This window comes from Arachis hypogaea, chromosome 3, assembly GCF_003086295.3.
Source record: "Arachis hypogaea cultivar Tifrunner chromosome 3, arahy.Tifrunner.gnm2.J5K5, whole genome shotgun sequence".
NCBI lineage: Eukaryota > Viridiplantae > Streptophyta > Magnoliopsida > Fabales > Fabaceae > Arachis > Arachis hypogaea.
Window position 1 is genome coordinate 10043194 of NC_092038.1, and position 19298 is coordinate 10062491.

The 19298-nt window shown below is 33.5% G+C and overlaps 2 protein-coding genes across 2 annotated transcripts; one reads left to right on the forward strand and one right to left on the reverse strand.

Annotated features, from left to right (window-relative positions):
- The first annotated feature begins 901 nt into the window (after window positions 1-901).
- On the forward strand, window positions 902-2135 carry LOC112772700 (protein OSB4, chloroplastic-like). The gene is made up of 4 exons (XM_072229384.1): window positions 902-1019; window positions 1191-1294; window positions 1380-1527; window positions 1667-2135. Exons 1-4 carry the CDS (start codon window positions 971-973, stop codon window positions 1741-1743), a joined length of 378 nt encoding a protein of 125 aa, XP_072085485.1. The 5' UTR covers window positions 902-970; the 3' UTR covers window positions 1744-2135.
- A 7453-nt stretch (window positions 2136-9588) lies between these two features.
- On the reverse strand, window positions 9589-17167 carry LOC112772708 (uncharacterized). The gene is made up of 5 exons (XM_072231012.1): window positions 16855-17167; window positions 16480-16547; window positions 10255-10803; window positions 9847-10080; window positions 9589-9633 (listed from the first exon to the last, which is right to left on the reverse strand). The coding sequence occupies exons 1-5, from the start codon at window positions 17165-17167 to the stop codon at window positions 9589-9591; spliced, it is 1209 nt and encodes a 402-aa protein (XP_072087113.1).
- Between the last annotated feature and the right edge of the window lie 2131 nt (window positions 17168-19298).

Below are 19298 nucleotides of genomic sequence, written 5' to 3' on the forward strand. Positions count from 1 at the left end.
TTTCCACATGTAAAGTTCTTGCTCAATATTTAGATTGTCTTTGGATGCCTCTCTGCAATTTCTAGAATCCAACTTTGAAGAGAGATATTAAACCAAAAGAACCTAAACCAAAAGCAGCTTTTCTTTTTTCCTTTGTCACAAATTCGTTCTAAATAGTGTAATCATCTGGTATATCTAGGCTTTCCTTAGATGCCTCTACATCTCCCTCGTTATCCAAGGATAAAGCTACTTGAGAAAGTTCTGTCTTTCGCTTTTTGAATTCGTCCTACAAAACCAATTCATTTTAATCACAACTAAATATACCATGAACAAATACTAACATATAGTGAAAATTATTTTTGAAAATAACAAAAGAAGAACAAACTAGCATCACATACAATGACTTTTTCAGATCTTTCATCAATCCAACTTTTGTCCATTTTGGTGTGGCATTTAGTATGAACCTCCTTTAGAGAAGGTTTTACTCCCGTAGCTTTCTCCTATAATATAATGGTTTTAATCGATAGGAAAGAAATAAAAAATAAGAAAACATTGCACATAATAAGAACAAGACTAAAATTAAACTATTTTTATTCTACCATTTTGCGTGCATGTTCACCCATAGATATGGAACCACCAGTATGCATGAAACTTCCAACATTTGATGCTCGATTCACAGTATTTACTGCTCCAGTTCTTAAAATGCGGATCTGTAGCTCGATAATATAATAGTTGATGCCAAACAGGTTCAAGAATATATTTTGGTACATAGTTAAAATCTTTTGAATAATTGAGTCTCTCCTGATTCATCAACCTTCTTAATCGAACACTCCCTTTAATCTCAAAAATTTGACGAATCCTTGAATTGTGTTGAGGATCCACATACAATATTTCTATAAAAGAAAACAAACATATACAACATATTTGAAAGAAAACCGGATGGTGAGTTACTCTTTATTAATAGTTCAACTCCCAAATGGCTGCACGATAAATGGATTCCTTGTCAATTGATTTGAAACCTGAATTGAAGCACTCAACAAGTAAGTCTTGATGCGGTATATATATATATATATATATATATATATATATATATATATATATATATATATATATATATATATATATATATATATATAACTTTTATTTCATGGTAATTGCTAAGTGGTTCATTCGAAACATTCCAAAAGTTTTCCATTCTAATTTGCTTATAGATGATTTAAAGAAAGTTAGAGACTCTTCACTTGCTCCTTGGACTGATCTTTTGGATGACCCAAAGCAGTGGACTGATTACCGTGACAGCAAACGTGATGGGCAGGTAGTTATTGCTGTCTCATACCTTTTGGTTTTTCCCCTGCTGACTAATTTAATTGGAAGAACTTATAATTATGCTTACTTTGCAGGTGAATCCTAGGTTCCCTGACTTCAAACGCAAGGATGGGAACGGTGCCCTATGGCTTAACAACGCTCCAAAGTGGGTTTTATCTAGACTCCAAGAACTGAAATTTGATGTTCCAGCTGTAAAATCAAAACAAGCAAAGGACTTTAAAGGTATATTACATATGAAGACCTTCATACACATTATACTTAGAATTGTGATTCTTGTGATTTTTGGGTTCTCCAATTTGAGATTCCTCCTCATTTCCATTTTGTTTGTTTTATAAACGTATGTTTGATTGAACCTGTGTAGAGTTGAGCGCGAAGCACGAGCGGCGACCACAGAGAGGAGGCAGAGGACGCAGAAGGAGGGAGAAGGAGAGCTTGTAACAATGTTTATAACAGTAAGTCCTACATCGACGGACGAGACATATATAACAATGTTTATAATAACTCTACCAGCAATAACAATTTGCCGAGTTAGGCCACGCTAACTTGTAACCCAAGTGGGGGCCTTAGGGTGGTGGAACGTGGCTCTGCTTCTGCTTGGTTGGGCTCGTGGGGTGGCACTATATTGGCTTGCCCACTCCAAGTTGAGAGTTGGGTCATGGAACTTTGGGGGCTGAAGTCTCAGGTGTCCTGACTCCTAGACTCAGGAGCACTGCGCCTCGCTGGCTTTACAGAGCAGCAACAACTGCGGGCTTCCAACAGCGGATGGATTACAAGCCGCTGCACCATTAGTCCGTGTTGCGCCAGGCCTAGTTCTCGAACCATCACCTTTTTGTATTTTATTTATTTTTTATTTATGAGAATTTCTTAAGGGTAAAAACAATAAAATTCCGGATTTTGTTTTTAGTCTTTTCTTCATTTTTCTATTTTTCTTAATAAAATTTTAAAAAGAAAAAACATTAAAATTAAAATAAATAAATACAAAATAAACACACTTAATTTTTTTGCTTAATTTGGAAGGAGTGGATCCATCACTTTTAATAGAAAAAATTTTAACAATTACTAAAATTTATTATTTTTGACCGAAATTTTTAATTATCAGTTCACTTTTTTAGGATTTTAGATTTTAACTTATATTTTTAAATATTGTTGTCTCATTACTAATAAAAAATATTAAATTCTATTAGTCCTCTAATATTTTTTTTTTTAAATATAACTAGTGACATTTTCCTTTGCAATTTTCATTCTTATCTTATCAGTAATGTTATCGTACCTCAATGCTTATCTTATTAATGCATATACAAAATCCAACACCTCCCATAAAAAAATGAGTGTGAATATGCAAATTAAATAAATAACATGAACTTCCTTCACTATCCAATATGAATTTGTTTCTATTGCACTACTACCTATAATCTTGTAAATAAAATTCAGCAAAAAAAATTGTAAAGTAAATTAAATTTGGCACTTCACTTGAGAACCGTAGTGGTAGTGGCGGCCTAGCCACGGCAACATGTTGGCCGGATTTTATCATGTCGAGAGAGTCCTTAATTGTTGTATCAAATAATCTGTTATCTTGGTTCTTTGCATAGCACACATAGTAACAACTCACGACTAAATTCCCATTTTGGTCTCTGAGATTCACGCGATTACTCATTTTAGTTATCGAGCTATACTGGTCCTCCAGATTTAGATCCGGGCACCAATGTAGTCTCTCAGCCCTTTTCGATGATGACTCAACAAACGGAGTGCCATGGTGGCACTCTCTCTACCACGCTGGACTCTCTCTAAACGACGTCGTTTTCCTTTTTAGCGCCCAAATAAGTAAAAAAACGCTGTGGCTTGTATATGAAGGAGAAGAAACGAGTTTGACCCATACAAAATATTCATCTTCTTCTCTACCTCTATCATTCTTCTTCATCTCTAATCAATGGTGTCAGTGAAAAGTTTCTGAAATCATTCATCACCCAAGTTGAACTAACCCACGGCTAGATTAGAGCGGAATCGTGTTTCAAAGGAAGGAAGTTGCTCTCCTCTCGTTCTTTGCCAAGGTAAGCGTTAATGTTGGGATTTAGTGGTTTTAATTATTTTTGGAAAAGTATATGGAACCAACTAATAATCAACCAAAAATGGAACAACATAATTAATTATAATTAGTTTTATTAATTTATAATTTAATTTATTTTTTAAATTATTGTTGACCACGTTCAAAACATGAGGGAAGATATGCTAGTGATAGGAGAGAATCACGGAATAGATGCTTTGATCATTTATTAGTTGGTTCCATATAATTAATTATGTTTTATTAATGTGTAACACATGAAACATAGAAATCATATCCAAAACCATCCAATTTACAAGAAAAAGAAACATCCGTGTGCCTATCAGTAGCAACATCCGGTTAAAGTCACCGGTGCCTGTGATTTAGCAGTTGGCTGATTCTTGGCTTATATAGAGTTGGTTCCCTGGCATTGTTCATTTTTTTTAATTTTTTTTGGAATGCATGTATGATTGTACTCTATGGTGCTGGTGTTCTTGTCAATGGAGAACTTTTATGATTTGTTGCAACTATTTTTTCTAGGGTTTCTTTGATTGCTTATATGGGTTAGGTTGTTGGGGTGCTCTGTTTTTTTATGAATGGAACAAGGGAGATAGGGTTAGGGCTATGTAATTTTAAACTGGTTTTTGGATTTTGGTTTTCATCTTTGAACAATTTTAAATTTTACATTGAAAATTCAAGTTGATGGGGGGATTTATCAACATGCAATTTGAAGAAAAGAATTGCAGTTAAAATGTTAGAAGAAAATCATTGTTCATTATTGTGATCAGTTACTATAATGCTTTGATGCAGTAAATTTTGATAAAAACCAAAATCTGCACAACAATTTTGACCATCAAGTTTGTTGTACTTATCTACAAAAATTTTTACCGCAATTTTATCCATGACTAAACATGCTGTTATATTGTCCAATTGAAACTACATATATCTTCTTATAGTTGAGGCAATTCTACTAAAAAAAATAACTAGATGTATGCTGAACCTTTTAAACTTTTTAAAAAGAGAAAAGCTTAGTATACAAGCGATTAGGGCTTGTAACTATTACAAGTTCATTAACGCCTAATCCACTAAAACGCGCTGCAACTCGTACGTTACTTACACGCGCTATACAAAGATCCCGCGTTTGTATAACTACCAAAATTTAAAAGATTTGTTTCCTTCTTTGTTTTCTTTCTTTTCAAATTTCATCATTCTTCTTCTCGCGCGTCTTCCCCTGGTTTTTCGATCGTTCTTTTCCTTTCCTTTCTCATTGGTTTGTTCTTCGTCATTGACGTTAGTTTTTCTCTCTGTAACTCCAGCTTCGTTTTGACATGGTGTATTCTGCAACCTCTCTGTTGTTGATGACCAGTTTGTTCCGAAGGTTGGAATGACCTTTACCACCCTTGAAGATGCTGAAAAATTTTACAGGAACTATACCAAGGTTGCAGGTTTTTCTACAAGAGTTCGGAGCACAAATAGAAAGGAAAACGAGATTAAGAATCAATTGATTACATGTAGCAGAGAGGGAAAATGAAACTCTCATAGCAAAGACTCATTTGATAGGAATTGGAATGATTTTCTGCTAAACTTTGGTCTTGTGGACAACAAGTGGCTTTCATGTAGTGTTGGGTTAAAATCTGCAACAGAGGTGTAAATTTAATTTTTTATCAGGTGTATTTATAGTCTGTGTTTGGGTGTATTATGCAGATCTCTATGCAGACCGTCATATATGGATTTCAATCTATCTGATCACCACTTCATATTATAGTACCTGTAAATCAGACATTTTGAATACACTAGAGAGAGTTTAATTAATTTTGGTCTTGTGGACAACAAGTGGCTTTCAGGTAGTGTTGGGTTAAAATCTGCAGCAGGGGTGTAAATTTAATTTTTTATCGGGTGTATTTATAGTCTGTGTTTGGGTGTATTATGTAGATCTCTATGCAGACCGTCATATATGGGTTCCAATCTATCTGGATCACCACTTCATATTATAGTACCTGTAAATCAGACATTTTGAATACACCAGAGATAGTTTAATTAATTTTGGTCTTGTGGACAACAAGTGGCTTTCAGGTAGTGTTGGGTTAAAATCTGCAGCAGAGATAGTTTATTTGCGTTATTTAATTTAGATAAACTATCTCTGCTGCAGATTTTAACCCAACACTACCTGAAAGCCACTTGTTGTCCACAAGACCAAAATTAATTAAACTCTCTCTGGTGTATTCAAAATGTCTGATTTACAGGTACTATAATATGAAGTGGTGATCCAGATAGATTGGAACCCATATATGACGGTCTGCATAGAGATCTGCATAATACACCCAAACACAGAATATAAATACAACCGATAAAAAATTAAATTTACACCCCTGCTGCAGATTTTAACCCAATACTACCTGAAAGCCACTTGTTGTCCACAAGACCAAAATTAATTAAACTCTCTCTGGTGTATTCAAAATGTCTGATTTACAGGTACTATAATATGAAGTGGTAATCCAGATAGATTGGAACCCATATATGACGGTCTGCATAGAGATCTGCATAATACACCCAAACACAGACTATAAATACACCCGATAAAAAATTAAATTTACACCTCTGCTGCAGATTTTAACCCAACACTACTTGAAAGCCACTTGTTGTCCACAAGATCAAAATTAATTAAACTCTCTCTAGTGTATTCAAAATGTCTGATTTACAGGTACTATAATATGAAGTGGTGATCCAGATAGATTGAAATCCATATATGACGGTCTGCATAGAGATCTGCATAATACACCCAAACACAGACTATAAATACACCTGATAAAAAATTAAATTTACACCTCTGCCGCAGATTTTAACCCAACACTACATGAAAGCCACTTGTTGTCCACAAGACCAAAGTTTAGCAGAAAATCATTCCAATTCCTATCAAATGAGTCTTTGCTATGAGAGTTTCATTTTCCCTCTCTGCTACATGTAATCAATTGATTCTTAATCTCGTTTTCCTTTCTATTTGTGCTCCGAACTCTTGTAGAAAAACCTGCAACCTTGGTATAGTTCCTGTAAAATTTTCCAGCATCTTCAAGGGTGGTAAAGGTCATTCCAACCTTCGGAACAAACTGGTCATCAACAACAGAGAGGTTGCAGAATACACCATGTCAAAAACTATAAATACACCATGTCAAAACGAAGCTGGAGTTACAGAGAGAAAAACTAACGTCAATGACGAAGAACAAACCAATGAGAAAGGAGAGGAAAAGAACGATCGAAAAACCAGGGGAAGACGCGCGAGAAGAAGAACGATGAAATTTGAAAAGAAAGAAAACAAAGAAGGAAACAAATCTTTTAAATTTGGTAGTTATACAAACGCGGGATCTTTGTATAGCGCGTGTAAGTGACGTAGGAGTTGCAGCGCGTTTTAGTGGATTAGGCGTTAATAAACTTGTAATAGTTACAAGCCCTAATCGCTTGTATAATAAGCTTTTCTAAAAATAACAAGTTTATGTTAGAACCTTTTAAAAGTTTTAATTGTGTTACCTATATTTCTAAAGCATATCAAATTTCTAAAATGAGTACTTAAAAAAGAAGTCAAGGCAATATTTTATCTACAATTTCATGTAAACCTTAATTACATTATATTCAAATTCCAGCAAAGGAGTACCTAAATGAGTATTCAAAATTGATAAAACCTTTATGGAGAACCTATGTGCTTTATAAGAAAATATAAATTTCTGTTTGTTTTTATTTTTTTTTTCTTTTTTTAAGGTTGTGCAATTTTCAACTGATTTTTAGATTTTGGTTTTCATCTCTGAAATATGCAAAGAATAGTGTATAATGTATAATGTATAAGCTAAGGTTATATTATCTCTTTTTTTATTATGTAGATGACTGAATTGATTGATATTATGATACATCACGGGGGTAATTTTGAAAAATTTGAGGTTCATGGATATCCCACAAACCATGTTGTTGATTTGGAAAAAAAATTATGCACATGCCAATTCTGGATGCTAACAGGTAATATTTATAATGTTAATCTACTTCATTTTCTTTTAGTATTAATGTCTAAATATTTTCATACTTGCTGCATTCTTGTAGGAATTCCTTGTGTACATGCATGTGCTGCCTTGTCTAGGGTGAATAAGTTCCCAGATGATTTTTGTCATCCATTAGTGACTATGGAATCCTACAAGGCAACATATAACCATCACATAAATCCAATACCTGGACAACCGCTGTGGGAGGTTTCAGAATTTAATAAGCCACGTGCACCAAAGGTTAAGCGGCCACCAGGAAAATTATAGATGAAAAGAAGAATGGATTCAGATGAAAAACATGGAGGAGGCAAGAGATCGAGGGTAGATACTAAGAACAACGATAACACTCATTTGAAAAGGCAGCTTGAAAAATTTACTTGCAGTTATTGTGGTGATAAAGGTCACACCAAGAGAGGTTGCAAAAAGAAGAGATTGGCTGCTGCTGCTGCTGCTGCTACGGCTGAGGCTGCTACAAAAAACAAAGTTGGCGAAGGGGGAGGAGATCCAATAGTCGACCAAACATGCGTTGCTACCTCTGATGGAACGAACCAACAAGGTGAAGGAGGAAATGTACAACCTATTGATTTAGCACCTATTGCTTCAGCAGCCAGTGATGTCCAACCCGTCGAACTTGAGTTGTCTCAACCTACCTGTTTTGAACAAGAGGATTCTCAGTAGGTAAAGATGTAAATGCCATTGTTATATCATAACCTATTACTGTATTTTAACTTTGGAACCTGAATTTTTTACATGATATAGGTTGCTAGAAATATAAGGCCTGCAAAGTTGCCGGCACGAAGAAGAAGTTCTCCACCACCGAGTTCTGTCACAATCAATCCATTGCAGGGTGCTAGCTCAGGAACAACATCAAGGATGGCAAGTTTAATGAAGTTTGTGCCTACTCCCGGTTTCAAAGCACCAAGGAAAAAGACTTGAAGAAATTAGCTAGATGTGTTTAGGGAGGTTATGAAAATTAGTATGTGGCATTAGGCTTTTAATGTTTTGTTAAAATTTAGACAATGACTACTAAGATCAGTCCTGGTTATTTTGATATCACAGTGGATCTTTTGATGTTAATACTCATGATGCTTGGTTATGCATCTTTTTTGTTCAACTCTGATAACTAATTTAATATAAATCCAGTTTGTTGTTTAACTTGCTTATTGTAATCCTATTTAAATATAACTCAGTTTTGTTGAATCATGTGTAAGTCACAGAAATACCACAAATTACTCTTTATTCATTCCATTCAAATATTTTTACACAATACATATTCCATTACATTGCATTACACACGAATCTTTCCATAATTTTTTCTTCAAAATTTGTAACACATCACTAACAAAAATACTACCATCATAAACACAGCTACCATCAACAAATTGGTCATGAATTTCTGACTTCTTACATCATTTTCCAACCTCCCAACCCTCCATGCTAGGTTCATCTTCATTCTACTATTGACTCTATCAGAATCTGCTATTCCAGCACTTTCCTCTTATCCAATGTCAGTCCAAACAAACATACTACACCAAGTCTTTTTCCTTGTCTGAAATGAACCAACAAAACACGATGAAATGAAGCAGGAAAGAACAAATGAACAAAATATCATATATTTAACTTACATTATAATTGGAATATCCAAAAAATGGTTTGTTTGAATTTGATTCTATTCCAGACTATTGCAGAATTGGACGATAACCATACCCACACCATTCCGGCATCCTCGCACTTCTGTTCCGACTTTGTGACCTGGCCAAGTTACTGCTTGAAGGAGAGCAAATCGAGTTTTCAGCTGCGGTGTTTCCACCACCCACCATGGTGCTGCAACTAATATCGATAAATGACAAAGATTTAACAAGAGGAAGAAGAGCAACAACAAGAAGAAGAAGACAAAGAAGAATAAGAAGACAAGAGGAAGGAAGAGAAAGGAAGACGGAAGTTGAAGAAGATCCTAACTCAGATAAATAAGAGAAAATTAGGGTTTTATGGACTAAATTGGGCATGAATACAACCCTTGCCACGTCAGCTAGCCGTTGTAGGATCCAGCGTGGCAGAGAGGGTGCCACCATGGCACTCCATTTGCTGAGTCATCACCAAAAAGGACTGAGGGACTACATTGGTGTCCAGATCTAAATCTGGAGGACCAGTATAGGTAATTTTAAATCTCGAGGACTAAAATAAGAAATCGCGTGAATCTCAGGGACCAAAATGGGGATTTAATCAACAACTCACACATGCTTGAGGTAGTGCCATGGCAATCCTAGTCTGCACCATCATAAAAATGTTGATCACATTAATATCACAACATACATGTTAACATTAATAATAATAATAATAATAATAATAATAATAATAATAATAATAATAATAATAATAATAATAATAATATAACGATTCATCATAAATTACTCCACATGTTTCAAAATAACTGTGACATACATCAATTTTAAAAGGAAAAGAGTGAAACATAGTACTAACCAGAAGGTATCCAATGAAGAATGTGAGAAGGGAGAGGGTGGCAGTGAAATTTTGGTACAATTGGGAGATCCAAGGAGACACTGCAATGACACAGATTGAGGCAATGCTAACCCCAGAGAGGAAACAAATTGAGCTAGTTATATCGGAGTCTACAATTGGTTCCATTTCAAGTCTCTTAAACAGGGACCAGGTGTCTTGGGATGCAGCTACAAAACCTTTACCATAGGCAGCTATCTGTTAACATAACATCAATTCAAATAAACCATGTCTTACTTAGTCATACTATGATTTCTAAGGCCATACATGTTAAAGTAACAATTTCAATTCTAATAGCCCCAAATTGCTTACCAACATTATTTAACACTATCAATATTTTGATGAAGCAAATAGTTTAGTAGTTGTATGTACCTGAACATAGGCCCAACCATTCCCATATCTGAAGATAGATTCCATGACTCTGAAACAACACCTAGCACAACAAAACAAGAACTCATCTTCCCCCTCAACCAAATTCAGAAACCTAGCAACAACCTTTGTCGCCTCGATCGCTGGCACGAACAGAGATCCCAAACAAGCACTCCCAAGGTTCCTTGTCAATGCCCTCAAGAATCCAAACTTTGTGCTAGATTGCATTCCCCTAAGATAATACAAAGCAACAACTCTACTAACACTAATGTTCACAACATTCCTCATAATCTTTGAAGTCCAAGCCAAGCTCAAAACCAAAGCAATGATCACCAAAGAAGGCAAATAGAAATTCAATGCACCAATCACTGCTAAACTCCACAGTGACATCCAAAACAATGCAGCACCAAGCATGTAAAAAGTTGGCTGGTTCAGATCATGGAACTTGAAAACAGGTTTAAGTGAAAGTGTTAGAATTTTGATGCAAAATTTGATTCTATTATGAACCCAACATGCATATAAACCATAATGCAATGAGAGAAACTCCAACACCTGTCGGAATAAATTAATTTACATAATCCAGATCATCAATATTGAATCACCAAAAAATATAACATAATGCGAAAGCATACCTGAATTCATAAGAGTAAAAAATTGATGGAAGAATTTGGATTTTGTGGTTCTTTCGATCTTCCTCAACCAAAGCCTTCTGTATTCCTAGGCGGCTGAACTGTAACTCTTTTGATGGGGAAAGAGCAACAAATGCGGCTTTGGTATATTGGGGACCGAAACCCTGAAGGTTTATTTATATTTGAGCATGGCACGCATTAAACCCTTAAGCCCAAATAAAATAGTATCTAAAGCCCAAAAGATAATATATCTAAAATCCAAAAAGATAATTATCTAAAGAACAAAAGATAATATCCGGTTTTATTCTCATTTAATTCCAAATCAAAAGTAATAATGACTTATTCAATTAGTACTTATAACAATAAATGAGATCATCATTATATAAGTCATTTAATTGGAAATAGCATCATTTGTGATTATAATTGATATATGTATTGCCCACAAATAAGTTAGGAAATTAAATAATTTCCTAACAATCTTCCACTTGGGCTATACATATATTCTTTCTTGACATAATCACATCTTATAAACTTTATGTGCGGATCTGAATGCTATTTCTCTCATTACTTTAACAATCTGGTCCGTCTCATACATTAGATATGGAACTACCGTAGCTTTTATCACATTAAATGCCGTGACTAAACCACGCCAATCACCATCCTAATATACTTAACGACATAGATCAAATTTGGATGAGTAATATGGAAATTACATGGCAAGTGATCTCATGCATGTCTATTTCCAGCTGGTCCAACTTTATTGAGATCAAACACAATACAAATATTGCAAAATGAACATTTCATATAACATGAAATAAACCATCAACTTAATTCTGCAGAAAAATAATTCTATATCTGTCATAGGACATATAGCATAAAATAAACTCCCACTAAACCAAGGCATCACAAATATTGACACTCATCCGAGCAGTGTGCTCATGAAAGACTTTAGGGATCAATCCCTTGGTTATTGAGTCTGCTAGCATATACTATGTTCCTATATATCCTATGAAAATCTATTTTTCTTAAACTTTCTCCTTGACAACTAAGAACTTGATGTCTGTATGCTTCGATTTTGTCAAGCTCTTATTGTTGTTGGAGTATAATACTGCTGACTTATTGTCACAAAATATCTTTAATGGCCTTTCAATGTCATCTACTATATGAAGCTCAATGACAAAGTTTCGCAACCATATGCCATGAAATTGGAATCAGAGTACCTAATGATCTCCAAAATTTTCTGATCTTCGATAAGCAAGCATGTAATTCTTTGTTCTCTTTAGATAACGCATTACGCGTTTAATAGCTATCTAATGATCCATGCCTGGATTGCTCAAGTATTTACCCAACACTCCCACTATAAATGATATATCGGGACTTGTGCAGACTTGAGCATACATTAAGCTCCCTAGTGCTGATGCATAAGGTTTATCATGCATTGCTGTCCTCTCAAGATCATTTTTAGGGCATTGTTTGAGACTGAACTTGTCTCCTTTAGTTACGGGTGTGTCCATTGGTCTACATCTTTCCATGCCATGTCTACTTAAAATCTTTTCGATATAGTTCTTTTGTGATCATCCAAGAATACCTTGAAAGCGATCTCTTAGTATCTCGATTCCTAATACAAAAGAGACATCACCAAAATCTTTCATTTCGAATTTGTTCGATAGAAATTTCTTAGTTTCATGTAACAAGCCTATATCATTACTGGCAAGTAGAACGTCATCAACATGTAAGACCAAAAAGATGTAGTTACTCCCACTGAACTTGCGGTATACACATTTATCTATAATATTTACCTCAAAATCATATGAGGTAATAACTTGATGAAACTCGTGATACCATTAACGGGAAGCTTGTTTTGAGATCATAGATGTATTTTCTCTTTTCTCTATTGGATCTCCTTACTGACACTTCTTGAGGTTGTTGAGCTTGCTGTATGGATTGGGATTGAGGAGGATTCTCATTATTTTACTGTGCTGTAGCAGTATCTTGAGCAACAACGATATTCTCATTGTTCTCTTGTACTGTATCTGGATCTACAATAGGATTCTCATTGTGCTCTTGTACTATAACTGTGTCTTGAACAATAATAGGTACAAAGACCTGATCATTGTCAGTTACAGAATCCTCATCAAAAGCAATATTCCTAACATTTCCTTCCCCCAAACTCAACATCCTCAAGAAATCTCGCATTTCCCGTTTCAAAAATAGACCTTAATGCAGGATTGTAAAACTTGTACCCCCATGAACGCTCAGCGTAACTAACAAAGTAGCAACTAATTGTCCTTGAGTCCAATTTTCTTTCATGCAGCCTATAAGGCTGCGCCTCAGTTGGACATCCCCAAATATGCAAATACTTTATACTGGGTCTTTTCCCAGTCCAAATTTCATATAGGGTTTTGTTAACTCCTTTGCTTGGCACCCTAATAAGGATGTACACTGCGGTCTTTAAGGCTTCTCCCCAGAGTGATTCAGGCAAGGAAGAATGACTAATCATACTTTTCACCATGTCCTTAAGAGTTCGGTTCCTTCGCTCTACAACACCATTCATGCTAGGTTTGCCTGGCATGGTGTATTGCAGAATAATACCACACTCCTCTAGGAAAAAAAGCAAAAGGCCAGGATGTTGCTCACCTGAACCGTCATATCTTCTGTAGTATTCACCACCACGATTAGATTTGACAGCTTTAATTTTCTTTCCAAGTTGAAGTTCAACTTCAGCTTTAAAAGACTTGAAAACATCCAAGGCTTGGGACTTTTCATGAATTAAATATAGATACCCATAACGAGAGTAATCATCTATGAACGTAATAAAGTATCGTTGTCCATTCCAAGAGACAGTAGGGAATGGGCCACATATATTGGTATGTATCAGTTCTAAGACATCTTTAGCTCTCTCGGCACCTAATTTCCTTTTGTTTGTTGTTTTCCCCCTTTATGCATTCAATACACACTTCAAAGTCCGCCAAATTTAGGGGTCCAAGAATTCCATCCGACACAAGCCTCTGAATTCTCTGTTTAAAGATGTGACCTAGGCATTTGTGCCATAATGATGCCAAATTCTCATTTAGTTTTCGTTTTGTACCCGTTTGCAGTATTTCATTATTATAGGAATTTTAGTCAAGCCTATATAGATTATCCACCAAATGACCAGAGCAAATATTATTCGAATTATAAAAGAGACTGACTTTATTATCTCCGAACGAACAAAAATAACCTGATTTGTCCAAACAAAAAACAGAAATCAAATTACGTCTTAAATGACGGTACATAAAATGTCTCTAATAAATCCAAGTAAAATCCACTCGTGGAACATAATCTAAAGGTTCCTATAGCTTCGACTACAACTATATTGCCGTCTGCCACATAGATGTATCTTTCAGCATCACTTGGCGGTCGGCTCCACAGGCAACCCTGCATAGTGACACTTACATGAGTAGTAGCAGCAGAATCTACCCACCAAGTATCAACAGGTGCATAACTTAAACTAGCCTCAGAACAAACGAAAGTGAGAATTATACCTTTCTTCACACGCCAAGTGGCATATTTGGTGTAATCCTTCTTCATGTGTCCCACCTTCTTACAGAAGAAACAGGTTGAAACTTGATCCTGTTTCTTAGCCTTTTTCTGCTGAGAAGGCACATCTACAGTAGTATCACGTTTTCTTTTATACTGAGAAGATGAAGCCGTGTGAGCACTTTCAGTCTTATCTTGCTGTAGCCTCTCTTCTTCTTGCACACAGTGAGATATAAGCTCATTTAAGGACCAAGTGTCCTTCAGAGTGTTATAACTCACTTTGAATTGCCCAAAATGTGCAGGAAGGGAAATTAAAATGAAATGCGTGAGTAAATCTTCAGACAACTCTAACTTTAGTGCTTTCAATTTTGAAGCAAGATGAGACATTTCCATAATGTACTTCTTTATGTTCCCTTTACCTTTATACCTCATGGAGACAAGTTTGCTCAAAAGACTACTTGCCTCCGCCTTTTCATTCTTAGTAAAGAATTTTTTAAATATCTTTTAGGAACTGTTTGGCATCTTTATCCTCAGTAATTGAGCCCCGAAATGCCTCAGGAATTGAGCGTTTCATGATTATAATGCTCATTCGATTGGATCTTTTCCACTTGTCTATTTTAACCTCATTGAAGTTTTCCAGAGTGGAAGTGGGTTTCTCCTTTCGAAGAGTTATATCTAGATCCATACAATCGAGGACAATCTCCACGGTATCTTTTCAAACTTTAAAGTTTGAACCATTCAGCATAGAAATACTGCTAATTTGTGTAGAAACATTGGTAGCTAAAGCTATAGTTTCTGGATTAGAACAAAAAGAACATGCAGTAAACATTAGTTAAATAATGGGAAAATCCATATTGAGATATCTAAAACAACATTAATTTTCAATCTTTGGATAGAAAAATTAACTGTAAGTGATACTCTCATCGCAGTAATCAAATATTGTCAAAATTCCTGTCACACATTAAGCCTTTCTTTGAACCGACTTAATGCACACATGGAAACTTAAACTTTGCAACCTATTTATTACCGCATATATTTTCTATTAATTGGCCAAACAATAACCTTCCTTTGGGCCGATTATTGACCGCATAATTAATAAAAAATAAACAAAAGTGTGCAATGCTTATTATTTGGCCAAACAATAAACTTCCTTTTGGCCGATTATTGTTCGCATACATAATAAACATTACTTTATTCTTAATTAGTTACCCAAATATTTATTTACCATCAATATGTGTATTTAATTCGGCTAAATATAGACCTTCCTTTGGGTTGACCAATATTCGCATGAATTATATAACACCATATTCCTAATGTTTTGAATAAATCAATTTTCACAAAAGAGGCTATTTTGACAGCATAATGTTCAATCAATTTATTCTAAAACCAAATCTTTATAATAAATGGATATAATAATTTAAATTGTTACCAATTTTCTTTTGTAACAAAAAAAATACTTAAATCTCAAAAAAAATTAAATCTTAATGATGTCTTTTGAGATCTTAAAAAAAATATAATTATAATTCATGTGCCAAAAAATTTTTGATCCGTTAAGATTAGAATCCATCTTTATAAAATTAATAGGTATAATAATCCTTTATATCTCAAAAGAATAATTCATTAAAATTAAAATTAATCATTATATAAATTAAATGCCAAATCAGTCTCGTATAAAATATATATATGTATATAAGTATACCTTAAGGCATAACCAAATAATGATAATATATATACAAATATCCATACATAATGATACACATATATATGCATATAAGGAATTGCAATCAACGCCATTGGCATAAAAAAAATGTGTCATGAAAAAAGAAGGATAATTCCAGTAGAGAGTGACATGAAAAAAGAACACCATAGTGTGAAATGTGTCATGAAATTTGGCCATTTTCTTATTGCAGTTTGCCATGTTAGTGCTAGAACAATGCTTAGAACTGAAGCTGCTTCTACTTGAGGTAGAAAATACTTCACTACCCTTGTTTGTTTTCTCCTTTTAGAATCTGATGAGGGTTGGATTAGTCCTTCAACTCCCTTGAATATAAGAAAAACAACCAATGCTATGGCTATTAACATGTGAAGAAGGAACAGAAACAGGGTAATCTTGTTGGTATATCTTCTTGAATTCAGTGTCACAGTTTGCTGTTATAATTAATAAAAAAAAATAACATTGAAACATTTTTGTTACAAACATGTAAAACAATAACAGCTGCAATAACAAAGTTTTATCCCACTACATAAAATCGACTACGTAGGTTAACAGATATTATTGAGTTATATCATTATCATATTTACAGTAAAACTTTTTGTACATGTAAGTCTCTTTTGACCGTTCGTATATAGTTTTTTTGGGTGTTCCTCTACTTTTTTTACATTTATCTAATATTTTATTCAATGAAGTATTTGAATTTAAGCAGCAATTTGTCTGCAAAATTCAAGAAAAGAGAACATATTTGGGGAATTGATGGAGTAGAAGAAGGCTGAGAAGGTGGTGGTTGTTGAGATTGATGAAGATGATCAGGAGAAAGAGAAGCAACTCTGGTGGCATTGTTGATCACAATCCTTAAAGGGTTTGTGGGATTCAACCTCTCAAACTTGGAGGCTTGAAATTCTTTATTACCATTATTATTATGATCACTCATCACTTTCTCTTCAAACTTCATTTGTCCATTCTCCAAGTCAAATGTTCCTTGTTCCTCTTCCTCCTTTGCATTTTGTTCTCTCACTTGTTCAGAAGCTCCCTCAACTGCTCTCATCTCCATCAACCATGAAAAAATTTGAAATTTCTTTTTATAAATGTTGCAACAGTTTGTAAGAAAATCATTGATTTACCATGTTCTTTTTATAATATGTAAGAGAAATTAAAGTAGTTATATAAAAATTTTAGATATATGATATTATTCTATTTTGTCATATAAGAATAAAATGTTTATTAGGTGATATAGTCTTCTTTCTTTATAATTCTTCTTCTATTTCAATCTTTTGTTGATATTTATTTTTCTTTGGATTATTTTATATATTTAATATTAATATTAATATTATTTTCATTTAATAAGTAGATGAGCAAAAAAGATATCTATATTTATATGACTTCATTCTTTGTTATATTTCTTAGTATTTAAATATAACATAAACATGCCATTTTAGATATATCTTTATAATCTATTATTAAAATTTGTTTTTCGCTTTATTTTGAATAAGAAAAAGTATAGAAAAATAAGAAGAAGAAAAAAAAAGCGTCAACACATCTTTATATTTAAAATATTTTTTCCTATTTACCTTTCTTTTTCTTTTTTTTTTCTATCTTTAATCATATTTATCTATTTATAATAATATCAAAGCTAAAACTAAAATAGTTTTATATTGAAGAATTAATATATAATATTATCAAATACTATTGCATTATCTTAATATATAATGAAATTAACAACGTAATACGAAATTCACCCCGACAACAAACATTATACATACATTTATATATTTCCTATTAATTATATGCACGACCCATTGGCATTTGCTTGCGGAACAACAATGGCATATGATGATATAAGTTAAGAGGAATAAAAAAAATTCACGTTGAAATAGATGTATACGGTAGCTATAGGAATTGATAAATTCTTATGTGTGATAGGTGTTCTTATTTATAAGCTCACATGTGTAAAGGTGATAAGGTATAGCTTCATTTAATTTATATATATGTTTGATGATTTTTTGTTCTTATGTACATCGTACCTATCCAGCAAATTATGTACTCTCTTATTATTAGTGGTGTTAAACAAATAGTGTTTATTATAATTATAATTATAATATAACGAAACGTGAATTATTAATTAAAAAAAATACAATGTTGGAAGACAGCAGAATTTATTATTTTTTATTAATAATTATTAATATTTAAAATTATAATCTAAAAATATATTATTAAATTATTAAATTAAAAAATTAAATTAATAACTAAAAATAATAAACAAAATAATAAATTTGGTTGGTTTTTTATTTTTTTTTTAATCAAAATTTTCTGCTAATGAAAGAGACAACTTATGAAGAAGACTACTGCAAATTTTAAAAGGTAGATTGGAATTTAGGTTCGACAAGCAAAAAAATTATACAACACGTAGTCACCTATGCATGAAAGTTCTAAGTCCCCTCAAATCCAACTCTTCATCTTTATATAATAATTAATTAATTGTACGATGGACTATTATAAGTGTTTGATATTCGTTACATTAGTTCTTAGAAGTTATATATATATATATATAAATTAGTTGACTTTGTATTATATTTCATGTTGATAATTCTCTATTTTTCTTTAACTAGCTTAGTACGTATATATATATTAAGATCTCACTATTAAACGTTAATTAAAAGTGTGTTCTTGGAATAAGTAATGGTGAATATATCTGTCTTTAATTAACATAATTTTTTGGAGTAGTTATAGCATCATCAGTGACAACCTACTCCTATGATATGTAGTTTTCTTACTTGAACTACTCCAAATTTGTTTTGTCATTGGACAAATATACCTGAATTTAATTTGATGGCAATAATTAATGAGGTGGTGACCTTAACTAATCACTTGTGAGAATAAACTTGATTTATTATGAGAGTTCCAGTACTTATAATTAAGAATGTGACATGTCATGTTATTAACGACTTGTGTTCCTGTAATTTGCGTACCTTGAATAACTTTCCTTTGAGCTTTGACCGTTGACCGTTATCCATTATCCTCTTTGTCTTTTCATTGTTATCATCACTAACATGGTTTTCATTGCTGGAAAGGGCACCGGATTATTGTGCCGCATATGCCTTTTATTGCACTTGCATGCCTCTTCTTAAATCCAAAAGTCTATTTTGAACAAGGGTGTATATGATCGGTGTGATTCGAAGATTCGG